The 14945-nt window shown below is 42.2% G+C and overlaps 1 protein-coding gene across 1 annotated transcript in view; it reads left to right on the top strand.

The window, feature by feature from the left end:
- The window catches only part of LOC106585677 (small G protein signaling modulator 1), a 70168-nt gene that overhangs the window by 52242 nt on the left and 2981 nt on the right, over nt 1-14945 (top strand). Inside the window, exons 19-24 of the mRNA XM_014172141.2 lie at nt 324-1898; nt 2012-2136; nt 2270-2352; nt 13182-13291; nt 13554-13650; nt 14530-14697. Coding sequence (XP_014027616.2) covers nt 324-1898; nt 2012-2136; nt 2270-2352; nt 13182-13291; nt 13554-13650; nt 14530-14697 — 2158 coding nt within the window. The remainder of the gene's footprint in view (nt 1-323; nt 1899-2011; nt 2137-2269; nt 2353-13181; nt 13292-13553; nt 13651-14529; nt 14698-14945) is intronic.

Genomic DNA, 14945 nt, shown 5'->3' with positions numbered 1-14945 from the left:
GTGGTGTACAACTTTATTTTGGTCCACCAATCACTATTCTAGTGGAAATATGTTGTATTTTGGCTTCAAGTTCAAAATCGAAGAGCACCTTCGAAAGCAAAAAATAGTTCCATGACAGTTTTTGTAATATTCATACCAAAAACCTTTCATATTACAATTGTGCGATTCCTTTTTGTTCCAAAACTATGGAATTACCTTAGTCTTTTACAGACTTTTGCTTTTTTGAACCAATATTTCTCAACCCCACACTCTCCTGCTAGTTCTTCACATCCTCCTATCCCTTCCCTTGGACTAGCCTGCTTCCCTTTGGCTTGTTCTTTCAGGTGTTTGAGTCTGTGGAGGAAGTGGAACAGATCGAGACGGAGCCCAAGAGTGAGGAGGCCAAGCCGGTTCCCAAGATCCCCAATGGAGGAGGCCTGCCCAACGTGGCCAGCTCCCCAGACTCGGGACATCCCTCCTCTCGCAACTTCTCTGTCACCTCGGGCACGTCGGACCACTCTCTGAGCACAGAGGACAGCACTGTGCCTGACACCAACCCCAAAACCACCATCTGTGCTCCTCCACAGCTGGCCCCAGCCCAACAGATCCCAGTCAAAGCCCATCAGGAAGAGTTGGAAGCAGATGACCCAAATGTCCAACCCCTGGCCCTGCAGGATGAGAAGGACCTCCAGGCCAAGGACCGGCCAGATAAGGAGGAAAAAGAGAAGGAAGAGAGTGTGACTGAAGTGGCCCAAGATACTGAGGACACCAAGACAGAAGATCCAGAGGTAAAAATGGGAAAAAATCCAGAGACAGCGGAGGACAAGGCAGCAGACCCAGCTGAGCTAGAGAGCCTGAAAATAGAAGAAGAGAAGACTTCCATGACTCTATCTAATGAGAAAGATGAGGTAAGGACCTCTGAAAAGGACAGCGAGTTACCGAAAGCAGAAGTGGAGTCCAAAACAAGGGAGGCTAAAGAGCCTGATGCAGAAGTGATGAAAATGTTGGATGGAGAGCCAACCATGCAAGTACACACAGAGGAGATGCAGTCACTGGAACCTGGGGAGTCAGGAGAAACAAAGGAGAACAAAGGACCAGAACCAGAGTCTGTAGATCCAGAAGAGAATAAGACATCCCAAACAAACCATAGAGAGCCAACAGGGGAGAATACATCGATATCAACGGTGACTGCAGAAGCAACGGAAGACACAACATCACAACTGGATGATGAAAGAACTTCAGACACAGGGGCTGGAGAAACACAGAGTGCTGAAACAACGGAAGTAAAGGAAGCCAACGCAACAACTCTAGAAAAGACAGAAACTGAGAAGGGAGTAGAAGCCAATCAAACTTTGAAATCTGAAGAGGTAGTCGAAACAAAGGTGTATAAGACAGTGTCACCGGAAGAGGTTGCAGAGGCAAAAGGGGATGAGGTAAAAAAATCAGAGGAAGTGGGAAAAAGAGAGGAGGAGGAGGAGACCATACTATCTGAGGCCAAGCTGCCAGAGTCAGAGAATAAAAAAAGCTCTGTTGCAGAGACCAGGGTGGCAAGAGCAATGGAAGCACTGGGTAGCACCACCAGGCTCGAAGAGGCTCTGGCCACCACAGAATCTGACGAGTCTCCTTCGGCCATTGAGATGGAGGAGATTTCCTCAGCTAAATTCTCCATGGCCCTACCGTGGGACAGGAAGGGCCTGTGTGAAAGCTCCAGGGTCGGGGCTGCTCTCTCTGAGGGCTCAGTTCACCATCTGGAGCTCCGTTTGGAGGAGAAGGAGAAGGGCAAACCCAGCCCTGAGGGCACAGAGTCCATCATGTCTGAGGAGCCTGAGATGGAGAGCCTCTTCCCTAAATTTGAATTCCTGACTGTGGGAGGAGAGCTGAAAATCTCTCCAGTGCCATCCATTGGAACCACCTACTCTGTAGGCACTTGGCATTTCATTTTTTTAGAATAAAAGTTTGGAATAATCGAGATGTATTTAGGTGTTTGGTTATTCTTTAACATTTGTGTGGTGGTTTTGCACCTTTGTTGTAGCAAGAGCTTTTGGACATGTACACGATCAACCTGCATCGCATTGAGAAGGATGTCCAACGGTGTGACAGAAACTACTGGTACTTTACCCCTGCCAACCTGGAGAAACTGCGCAACATCATGTGCAGGTAAAATAAAAACAATGCCATTCATGATTCTCTACTCCACTTTTGTGGAAAGGTTTGTAAATAATCTAGGACTCATTATGTTATGTGTGGAGTGCAATTAATAAATGGACATGATGCTGACTTCTCTTCACAGCTATATCTGGCAGCACCTGGAGATTGGCTATGTGCAGGGCATGTGTGACCTGCTAGCTCCCCTCCTTGTCATTCTGGATGATGGTGAGTTAACGCTGTGAGTCAAGGCTGTGAGCTGTGTTGTGTTCCTCCTTCACTCTCCTCCTTGGTAGTTGTGATATTGATTCTGCGATGGCTGCAAAATGTGTCAACCTTCAAGATAATTTTTTCTTCTTCAATTTGATTTGACTTGATCAGTACTTTTTGAAAGGGGGGCTGAACTCACCTATTCCGCATGTGTTTTTCTGCTGCTCATTAAGAAAAAAAAACAAAATTTGCGTAATGTGGTTCGATCTGGGTGTGTTATGCTCGCTATAATGTACCCTGGCAGTTACTGTTGTTTGTCTCTATTGAGTAATGGTAGCAACGTTTTGCCCTCAAAATAGTCAGAATTAATATAAGATAAATCAAGAAACCTGTAACTAAATTAGACGTTTTTGCCAAGGTGGTCTTAGTCGTGCAATTTTACATCTATCTAAGGCGCAGTATTTCTCAAGTAAAAAAAAACTGTATGAAAACTAGTAGTGCACTACAGAAAGTATCGAGTCAGCTGCTACTGCGCTCTGAACTGATTTCTGAGAACATGTCTACAACTTATCAGCAGCAAGCTGTCAAATTATCATAAATAGAGCACAAGCTACACACTGTTTATCAGTGGCTTTCGTTTTTTCCTTAAATAACCATGTCTTATGTAACCATACCAAACGTAACATAACATACTAATTTGAGTGTCTTGGATTTACATTTACTATGTTACGTCTAGTCTATGAGAACAGGCTGGGAAGAGACCACTCCCATCAGGATAGAAATGCTTCACCATATGTTGAAAGTGATCACTCAGAATGGCTGTGTATTTATTGGCGTTTACCTTGCCCTCTAAGGGGTTGAATGGCCCTAAACCAGGAAAATGCACCCTACACCATAACAGAGCTGCCAGATCCCTCATTTACACAAGTGTTTCCTTTATTTTGGCAGTTACCTGTTGCAGGCACATTGAGCAGGCAGGCCACGTTAGATGAATCAGCTTATCAAGTCACTGGCGAGAGACAAAGTGCTTCAGTGTCATTTTGTTGTTCAACTATTATCGTAGTGTGCGTCCGTCTGGCAGGGTCTTTTAGTGAATCATGTTACAAAACAGGTCGTGGCGGGACACAAGATGCTCATGAATGGGTTGACAAGTGGCAGTTGGGATGCAAGTGCACATTGTCTCAATTCTCATTTAGCCCACAACAGTGGCAGACTGGAGTGATCACTATCAAACAGATCAGCAAGTTGCCACTTGATAAAGGGCTTTATCGGTCATCGATGTGACGCACTGATATGACGTCACCACGTCAGAAAATAATGCTAGGTTCTTGTTACTAGACGGTCATGGAGTAAAGACATGTTGAAATTTACCTCCAGTCCAGTTGATTCAATTCAGTATAATATCCTAACTTAGCACAAGTTGTAAGTATAGGATTGAACAATGGCGACGAGGATAATGTTTGAAAACAATAATTAAATCTGAAAAGTGAGTTAGAGGGTCGACAAGATGGAAAGCACCATGCCAAAGTTTGACTGCTACAGTGAACCTGCTATGCTGAGGTTCTGCTCTTGAGCAAGGTAGTTAACCCCCAACAATAACTGCTCTCTGGGCACCGATGATGTGGACGTCGATTAAGGCAGTCCCCTGCACCTCTCTGATTCAGAGGGGTTGGGTTAAATGTGGAAAACACATTTCGGTTGAATGCATTCAGTTGTACAACTGACTAGGCATCCCCCTTTCCCTTGTGCCACAAGTGAACACGGCATTCGCGAGACTGACACAGAAAACTGGTGAGACAGTTCAGTAACTTGTTACTCATCTTAGACAAGCAGCTAAGGACTGTGACTTTGCTGGAGATAAGGACAATCAGATTAGAGGTGCCATATTGAGCAAGTGTTATACAGAATATGTGCGGCGAAAGCTATTGGAGGAGGGCCCTAGGCTAACATTAGTGCGGTTACTCAAGCCACAATGTGAAAGAACTGAAGTGCAAATGTCCACCATGCATGTGAGTACTGATGCGAAGGGTGATGAGATCATGTTTTCAACAAGGAAGGGAAATATCACAAACGGGCCAGAGACAGAATGCAGACGGAAAATACAAATCAGAGAAAGTTTGCTACCTTTGTGGAAATGATCATTTTGCAAAGGACCCTGCTTGTCCAGCATGCGGGCAGACCTGCAAGAAATGTGACGGAAAGGAGAGTTTTGCAAAAATGTGCAAGACCAAAGATAACTCGAAACAGATTGTGAAATGTGTTGATTCAGAGGAACAAAACAGAGACTATGCATCTGTGCATGAGAACTGTAACTCAGACAGGATCACATTCTCAGTGGGAGGGGACAATTTATTCATGTTAATTGATTCTTGGGCCACAACTAACATAGTAGATGAGAGCACATGGGAAAAGCTGAAAGCCACAGAAATCAGGTGTCGTTTATCACTGACTGATCAAAAGCTATATGTATACTCATCAAACGAGCCAGTACCAGTGAAAGGAGTTTTCACATGCCAAATAAAGCTAGGCAAGCGCGGCACACAGACGGAGTTCACTGTGACAGAGAGCCGTTGCTAGGGAAAGAGACTGCCATTAAATTGGGTGTGTAAAAAGTGGGTGTTGGCAGAGCAGCAGTGACAGATGTGCAAGCACAGATAAAACAGCAGTACCCCAAGCTGGTTGAAGGGATGGGTAAGCTCAACACAAAGCTGATCAACCTACATGTTGATGAAAACATGACACCAGTAGCACAGGCCCTTAGGCGTGCTCCATTCCACCTGAATGAAGCTGTGGAGAAAAAGATAGAGGAACTACAAAACATGGACTTAATCGAGAGAGTGGATGGTGTCACACCATGGGTGAATCCAGCGGTGGTAGTGCCAAAACCAAACGGCAACATAAAACTGTGTCTGGACATGAGACAAGTGAACACAGCAATCATATGTGGCAGGTTCCCAATCCCCACAGTAGATTAACTTTTGCAAGGAATGAATGGGTCTGTCATGCTCAGTAAACTGGATCTTAAATGGGGCTACCATCAATTGGAGCTAAAACCAGGGCTGTGAACTGACTCTCAACTCAGAGAAATGTCAGTTCAACATGAATAAGATGTTTATGGGCATGCTACTCTCACAGAAGGGCATCGGTCCCACAGCTGAAATAGTGAGAGCAGTGGTCGAGGCCAGGGAGCCTGAGACTTCATCAGAGGTTCCTAGCTTTCTAGGTTCAGTGGGCTACAGCAGTAGGTTCATTCTCCAGTTCTCTATATTCTCAGAGCCTCTGCGGAAGTTGACCAAGAAGGACACAACGTTCCACTTCGGACTGGAACAGAAGAAGACGTTTCAGACATTAAAAGACTGTCTGAAACCACGACTCTTGCATACTTTCACAAAGATGCTCCCACAAAAGTAATAGCAGATGCAGAACCAGTGGGCCTAGGAGCTATGCTCGTGTAAGAACAACACAGATAAATGGTTCCAGTCTGTTATGTGAGCAGTCTGTCAGAGTGTGAACGCAGATATTCAGACACTGAGCGTGAGGCCTTTGCATTGGTTTGGGCTTGTGAAAGACTTCGCCTGTATGTATACGGCAGGGAATTTGATTTAGTGACTGATCATAAGGCCTTAGAGGCTATTTACAGTCCTCGCTTAAAGCCATGCGCTCGCAACGAACGGTGGGTGCTGAGGCTCCAACCTTATGACTTCCACATACCAGGGAAAAACAATATTGCTGACTCTCTGTCTCGTCTACTTGGAGAGACTGCAGTGAATGAATCACACACACATGAAGTAGAGGAGTATGTGAGATTTGTGGCTGTGAACGCAACTCCAAATGCAATGACCAGAAGGGAAGTGGACGAAGCATCTGCTACAGATGAAGAACTAAGACAGGTGAGAAATGCTATTCGGAGTGGGTGTTATGAGACATGCCAGGCATATGCACCTATAACAAATGAACTGTGTGTAATTGGACAGTTAGTCCTAAGGTTTTGATTTGAAGGGGAACACTCATTGTTTTGCCACATGTACTTCTAGCCTTATCTCAAGAGAGACATTGGGGCATTGTAGGCACAAAACAACATCGCAAGAGTAAAGAATGGTGGCCGGGCATGGACAAGGCTTCAGAGAGACACGTCAAGTCAAGTCAAGATTGTAGGATGACCAGACGTGCCAGAACCGCTGAGATCCACATCGCTACCTGATGTTGCCACTGATCTATTGGGTTCACTATGAACAGGACACTCCATACTGGTAGTTGTAGACTATTACAGTATTATGAATATGATATTGTGCAATCTACCACCACAGAAAAGGTGATTAATAGTCTGTAGACTATTTTCAGTCATCAAGGTCTACCAATAACAATCTGATCTGATTGTGGCCCACGGTACGTCATCCCAGTTCCAAAACTTCTGCCAGGAAAACGGGATACAGCGCGTGAAAATTATGCCAAAATGGGCACAGGCAAATGGTGAAACGGAGCGGCAAAATGCCTCCCTCATGAAACAAATTCGCGTTGCACAAGCTGGAACCGGGAGCTACGCAAATACGTCACAGTTTACAGATCCATTGATCACTCTACCAAGCCCAGCTGAGTTCCTTTTCAAAAGGAAAAGCTTCTGGATATAGCTACACCACAGAGTGAGCTGGAGACATGGGATCATGGTGCTGAGGAGAAAGGGAAATCCAAGATCTATGCAGACAACCGTCGCAGAGCTAAGTACTCTGATGTGGACATTGGAGACCAGGATCTCCTAAAACTGGACAAAAAAAACAAGTTCACAACAACCTTAAAGGTGTCTATCTCTGATAGTCTACCCAGGAAAGGGCTGAAAATAGCGCATAATAATATATGTAGCCTTAGAAATAAGGTTCATGAAATCAATAACTTGCTAACATCAGATAACATTCATATGTCAGCCATTTCTGAGACTCACTTAGATACTTAATTTGATGATACATACAGCAGCAGCAATACAAAGATATAACATCTATAGAAGAGACAGGAATGCTTATGGGGGAGGTGTGGCTGTATATATTCACAGCCATATCCCTGTAATACTTAGAGAAGATCGTATGTCAAGTGTTATTGAAGTGTTGTGGTTGCAGATTTACCTGACATATCTAAAGCCTTTTCTTTTAGGCCACCAAGTGCTAACAGTATCTAAATAATATGTGTGAAATGCTTGATAGTGTACGTGATGTAAACACACTACTACTACTTTTTGGGGACCTAAATATTGACTGTTTTTCATCAAGCTGTCCGTTTAAGAGGAAGCTACTCACTGTAACCAGTGCCTGTAATCTGGTTCAGGTTATTAATCAACCTACCAGGGTGTTTACAAACACTACAGGAACAAGATCATCCACATGTATTGATGACATTTTTACTAATAGCTGTATCCGTACCCATTGGATGCAATGATCACAATATTGTGGCTATATCCAGGAAAGCTAAAGTTCCAAAAGCTGGGCCTAAAATAGTGTATAAGAGATCATACAAAAGATTTTGCTTTGACTCATGTGGATGATGTTAAAAATATTTGTTGGTCTGATGTGATTAATAAGGAGCATCCAGACGCAGCACATTGATGAATTTATTAAATTGCATCTTCCAATTATTGATAAACATGTTAGCCTCTTGAGGATACCCTAGGTAGGGGGCGCCACAGCGCATTTTGAAAAAAAATCGTTCCCATTTTCAACGGCCTACTAATCAAACTCAGAAGCTAGGGCATGCATATACTTATTATATATGGATAGAAAACACCCTAAAGTTTCTAAAACTGTTTGAATGGTGTCTGTGAGTATAACAGAACTCAAATGGCAGTCAAAACCCCGAGACCGATTGAAACAGGAAGTGGAATTCAGAATTGTGGACTCGACTTCTCATCTTTCCCATAAATCACACCGTTAACCATGGTTCAGTGAGTACTTCCTATTGCTTCCACTAGATGTCGCCAGTCTTTTCACAGTGGTTTGAGCCTTATTCAGTCGAAACTCAGTGAATGAGACTCATTGGAAATTGGTCACAGGGGATGGGCCATCACCATTATGACGCCGGCGGCCATGTCTACCCCCACCTTTGGAAACGGTTTGAAAGACAATTAAATCATCCCCCTCGAATCTTATTGGCTCTCTTGGTGTTACAGGCCCTGAAGATTAATGTTTTACAATGTTTGACATGTTTGAACGAACCTACAGGCGGGAGAATCATTTTATCCGAAACTTCAGCCCTGCGCACATCGGAGAATTTGGAGAGAGCCCAAGGACGCGCTACCAAGAGCAGGCTAATGGAACGTGAAGTATGGACTTTTTTGACCGAAAATACATCTGTTGTGGACCTGGGATTCTTTCTGATGAAGACAACTAAAGGTAGGCGATTATTGACAATATTATACAAGATGAGATGTGACATGCGATTGTTCCAAGATGGCGCGAGCTCTGTATATTAGCTCATTTTCTGAGTATCGCATCTCCTTTTATCGCAAAGTGTGATTACCCAGTAAAGTTAATTTAAAATCTGGTATGACAGGTGTTCTCAAGAGATATTCATCTATAAATGTTAGATTGACAATATAAATTAAAAAAATCGTTATAGGATAGTAATTTAGGGAATTGTAGCATTGTTTCCCGGGACGCATTTGAGGGGAAATTCGTTAGTCAACGTCAGACGCCGATGTAAAATGCTGTTTTTATATATAAATATGACCTTTATTGAACAAAAGAATGCATGCATTGTGTAACATGATGTCTTAGGTGTGTCATCTGATGAAGTTTGTAAAAGGTTAGTGCTGCATTTAGCTGTTTTTTGGTTATATGTGATGCAAGTGGTTGGTCGGAAAATGGCTATGTTGCTGCTTTTTACGATGGACTCATCTAACATAATCTAATGATTTGCTTTTCCTGTAAAACCTTTTTGAAATCGGACGACGTGGGTCGATTCAGGAGAGGTGTATCTATAAAAAAAATATATATATATTATTTTTATATTTTTTAATTATGATTTTTTTTATGCTAATTGGCGATATGATTTTTCGCTGGATTTTGATCCCGCTGACGGGATGAGACGCTGATTAAGAAACTGACTTTTAGAACTGTTAAGGCTCCATGGATTTATGAGGGATTGAAAAACTGTATGGTTGAAAGAGATGGGGGAAAAGGAGTGGCTAATAAGTCTGGCTGCACATCTGACTGGCTGACTTACTGCAAATTGAGAAATTATGTGACTGAACTCAACAACAAAAAAGAAGAAACTGTATTATGAAGCCAAGATTAATGATATAAAAACCTTTGATAAAATGAAATGATGTGCAGAAAGACAAATTCAACTTCATCTTTCATGGAATCAGATGGTTTATTCATCACCAAACCATTTGATGTAGCCAATTATTTTAATGTTTTCTTCATTGGCAAAGTGGGGAAACTTAGGCAGGAAATGCCAACAACAAATAGTGTGCCATCGTACTCGTGTAAAAAAAATACCAAAATCATGAAAGAAAAGCATTGCAGGTTTGAATTTTGTCAAGTTAGTGTGGGAGAGGTGGAAAAAGTATTGTATTGTTATCGATCAATAATGACAAACCTGACATTGACAACTTAGATGGAAAGCTACTGAGGATGGTAGTTGACTATAGCCACTCCTATCTGTCATATCTTTATCTGAGCCTAGAGGAAAGTCTTTGTCCTCAGGCCTGGAGGGAAGCCAAAGTCATTCCGCTACACAAGAGTGGTAGAGCAGCCTTTGCTGGTTCTAACAGCAGACCTATAAGCTTGCTGCCAGCTCTTAGCAAACTTGAAAAAAATTGTGTTTGACCAAATACAATGCTACTTCTCTGTAAATAAATTAACAAAATACTTTCAGCATGCTTCTAGAGAAGGGCACTCAACATGTACTGCACTGAAACAAATAACTGATGAATGGTTGAAAGAAATTGATATCAAGAAGATTGTGGGAGCTGTACTGTTAGATTTCAGTGCAGCATTTGATATTATTGACCATAACCTGTTGTTGAGGAAATGCATGTGTTATGGCATTTCAACCTCTGCAATATCGTGGATTCAGAGGTATCTATGTAATAGAACTGAGAGGGTTTTCGTTAATGGAAGCTTCTCTAATGTCAAACATGTAATGTGTGGTGTACCACAGGGCAGCTCTCTAGGCCCTCTAATCTTTTATATTTTTACCAATGACCTGCCACTGGCATTAAACAAAGCATATGTGTCCATGTATGCTGATGATTCAACCATATATGCATCAGAAACCACAGCTAATGAAGTCACTGAAACCCTTAACAAAGAGTTGCAGTCTGTTTTGGAATGGGTGGCCAGTAATAAACTGTCCTGAACATCTCTAAAACTAAGAGCATTGTATTTGGTACAAAAGTTCTAGACCTCAGCTGAATCTGGTAATGAATGGTGTGGCTGTTGGACAAGTTGAGGAGACTAAATTACTTGGTGTTCCTTAGATTGTAAACTGTAATGGTCAAAACATATAGATTCAATGGATGTAAAGATGGGGCGAGGTCTGTCCGTAATAAAGAGATGCTCTGCTTTTTTGACACCACACTCCTCAAAGCAAGTCCTGCGGGTTCTAGTTTTATCTTATCTTGATTATTGTCCAGTCATATGGTCATGTGCTGCAAAGAAAGACCTAGTTAAGCTGCAGCTGGCCCAGAACAGAGCGACATGTCTTGCTCTTCATTGTAATCAGAGGAATAATATTAATACTATGCATGTCTTGGCTAAGAGTTGAGGAACGATAAAATAAAAACTTCTTGTTTTTATAAGAAACATGAATGTGTTGGAAATTCCAATTTGTTTGCATAGTCAACTTACACACAGCACTGACACCCACACTTACCCCACCAGACATGCCACCAGGGGTCTTTTCACAGTCCCCAGGTCCAGAACAAATTCAAGGAAACGTACAGTATTATACAGAGCCATGAGTGCATGGAACTCCCTTCCATTTTATATAGTGCAAGAGAACAACAAACCTGGTTTCAAAAAACAAATAGAGCAACACCTCACGGCACAACGCCTCTCCACCATGTGACCTACGGGTTGTGTGTATGTCCTGTCATGTATGTGTAACTGATAGATGTACACACACATTACATGTTAATGATTTTAAATGTATGCATATTGTAAAGTCTTTTGTCTGTAATGCATTTTTAGTTATATGTCGGACCCCAGTAAGACTAGCCGGGGGTTCCCTAATAGGGAATCTAATAAATAAATAAAAGGGTACCACACACTGTGATCAGCAAAGAGGGAAACAATGTGGCTGTTCAGTCTAACCAGTAGTACAGAAATACAACATTTGTGAAAAGGTACACAACTGAGGAGCCAGCTCCACAACCAATGGACACCACTCATCTGAAAGAGACTGTGGAACAGAGTCCAAACCAGAGACTATCTGTGAAAGGTCACCACAAAGACCACTGACACCCAAACCAGTCAGGCCTCACAGACAAATCAAACGGCCACAGAAGCTAACAGACTTTGTCATTAAATAATGATAAAGGTTAAATACATTTTAAAAAGTAAGGGGTAAAGAAAACAAGAATAAACTGAAAAGTACAAAGCACTAATGAAAAGACTCTTAATGTTTGAGTGATGTTTTGTTACAGTAAGAAAGTAAGCTGATAAAGGAAAGTTGATTAGGAAAACCAAACTAGTAAGAAACTGGGAACAGATTTCATTTGTTTATTGGTAACATAATGGTGGAGGCTGGCGGGAGGAGATATAGGAGGAAGGGCTCATTGTAATTGCTGGAATTGAATAAATGAAAAGATATCAAACACATCAAACAAATGGAAACCACATGTTTGACTCCATTCCATTTATTACATTCCAGTCAGTACACAGAGCCCGTCCTCCTATAGCTCCTCCCACCAGCCTCCACTGGTTGCTATGCAGGTAAAGAAACAAGTGTTGTTGTGTATGTTAGGTTGAAGTTGAAGTTTATATCCAAGTAAAGGGTGGAGGTTGTGTATTGATGTGACGTACTGATAGGACGTTACCACGTCTGTAAATAATGCTGGGTTCTAGTTACACCGACTGTCATGGAGTAAAGACATGTTGAAGTTTACCTCTGAGTCCGGTTGATTCAATTCAGTATAATATCCTAACTTAGCACAAGTTGTAAGTATAGGATTGAATAATGACTTAGGGGCCAAGTGTTCTTTTAAGGTGCCAAGTGTTCTTTTAACATAACATAGGCGACGCGTTTTCTTATGTAAACAAGTCCGAGGTGCATGTATAAGGTGGGCAGGTCTGTCTCTGTCTGTAGGTTCTGCCGTACGATTGGATAGAGCGATTGGATAGAGCGCCATCAGCGCAGCTGTTTCTCCGTGCATTTCTCCATGCACAATTCTCCCTAGGCGTTACAGTCCTGTGTTAGTGGGCAAGTGGGCATGATCTAACGTAACAGCTTCCCTAATACCTGTTTTGGAAGATACTGACTTCATGACCAAAATATGCTATTTACACTTTGTAGTCAATTTTAACTCTAGAATCAATGTTTCTGACTAATATCGATGCCGTTTTCAACCAAATAAATATTTTTTTTGGTTCAGCTGCTCTATAACACACACACACACAACAACGCTTAGTCAAACAACAGTTTGTCAATGAGACTCATCTTAGACTATCACTATATCATACAGAGTTATTGAGAAATAAAGAAAGAGTTCAATGAATATAATACTATAAAACAGAGGACAGGGGTTCTGTTGAGCTTCAGGTTGGACAACCGAAAGGGTGATAGAAGCGGACCGCTCAACATTTCTGTCTGTCTTTCCTCCCTCTCTCTCTCTCCATCTTTCCTCCCCCCTCTCTCAGAGGCCATGGCCTTTAGCTGTTTCACTGAGCTCATGAAGAGGATGAATCAGAACTTCCCCCACGGCGGGGCCATGGACACTCACTTTGCCAACATGCGCTCTCTCATCCAGGTGAGGCCACAGAGACCCTTTGTAACTTCTATATTTGTATATGTATTGGCATGCATCCAGTTGTTTTCATGAACAGAAGGATACAGTGAAACTAACACATCTAACTTTATGGTCTCCACTAACCCCCATCCTCTCTTCCCGGACCCACTCCCTCTACTCCCCAACCCATCTCTTTTCCTTCAACTGTCTGTCTGTCTTCTCTTTTCTTTCAACTGTCTGCCCTCTCTCCTACTACTCCCCTCCTTCTCCTACCTCTCTGTAGATACTGGATTCGGAGATCTTTGAGCTCATGCACCAAAATGGCGACTACACCCACTTCTACTTCTGCTACCGATGGTTCCTTCTAGACTTAAAACGTGGTAATAATGACATCCTGCTATGAGGGGACTTATTACTGTAGGGGAACACTGAGACTTTAAAATGCATTCCAAACAAAAAACTATGATTGCAAAATTAAACAAACCATAGAAAAATAAATGTATTTGAAGTACAGTACAGATGCAGAGTTTGGTAACAGAATGATGGAACAAACAGCACAACCCGTCATTCTGTTTCCAAACTTTGCATCTGCACTGTTCTTCAAATAAATGTATTTTTCTATGGTTTGTTTAACTTTGCAATTATTGGCATACATTTAAAAGTGAAACATTGGAGTCTCAGCATCCCTCTGTTACCATGGAATTGCCCGTAGCAAATGTCAATTAAACTTAGGGGAGAGCGTGTTTTCATACCATGACCAAATATACAACAGACATGAAGCAACACAAGATAACAATACCTAGTTATAATAAGCTGCTTCCACATCAATGATGCGGCAGGCAGTAAGATCACTCAGGAAAAAGTGCCTTCAGGAGTTGGTAATGAATAAGAAGATGGGTCACTACTGCGTGAAGGACACGTGAGGGCACAGTGAATATGAATCAATGGCTATCTCATTATCAATCCTACCCTCTAATCTCTCCCATCTAGGTGTTTATACCCCTCATATTCAAACACACTTCTATCTTCATTAAAAACCAAGCCCTGAACTCCAATCCCAACCATCTTGACTCATGATTCATCCTCATGTACTGTACTTGCATTCTGAATCCCAAAGTCAATTTCATCTAGCCCAATCGGAGGGCAAGGTGAAGCTATTACAATTTGACTTATAACTTCTCTAATTCTATCAGATTAAGATTTCGCCACCACTCCTACCATAACTGACTCCTGCATCCCCTGTACTTCTCTATTCTCAGAGTTGGTGTATGACGATGTGTTTGCGGTATGGGAGACCATCTGGGCAGCGAAGGACGCCTCCTCCGGCCACTTTGTCCTCTTCATCGCACTGGCACTGGTGGAGGTCTACCGGGACATCATTCTGGAGAACAACATGGACTTCACCGACATCATTAAGTTTTTCAACGGTAAACTGTCTAACAATGAAGCAACAATTCATTCAGTTGTTTGCGGAGCATTGAAGGTATGGAACTTTTCAACCAGCATTTCTGTATAAGAAAAATGTCTCCATGCACTTGGAAAAACGATAGGTGTGTGTGTACTATACCCTTTTAATGGTAAACTGTCTGCCGCCTTGCAGCAGCTAATATGAAATACTCTACTGGGGTACAAACTGTAGATTTACAGATTAAGTGTCAATGTGGAACATTGCATT

Source organism: Salmo salar, chromosome ssa24 (assembly GCF_905237065.1).
Source record: "Salmo salar chromosome ssa24, Ssal_v3.1, whole genome shotgun sequence".
Lineage (NCBI taxonomy): Eukaryota > Metazoa > Chordata > Actinopteri > Salmoniformes > Salmonidae > Salmo > Salmo salar.
The sequence above is the reverse complement of the archived record's forward strand: the minus strand, read 5'-3'. Positions and strand labels throughout refer to the sequence as shown.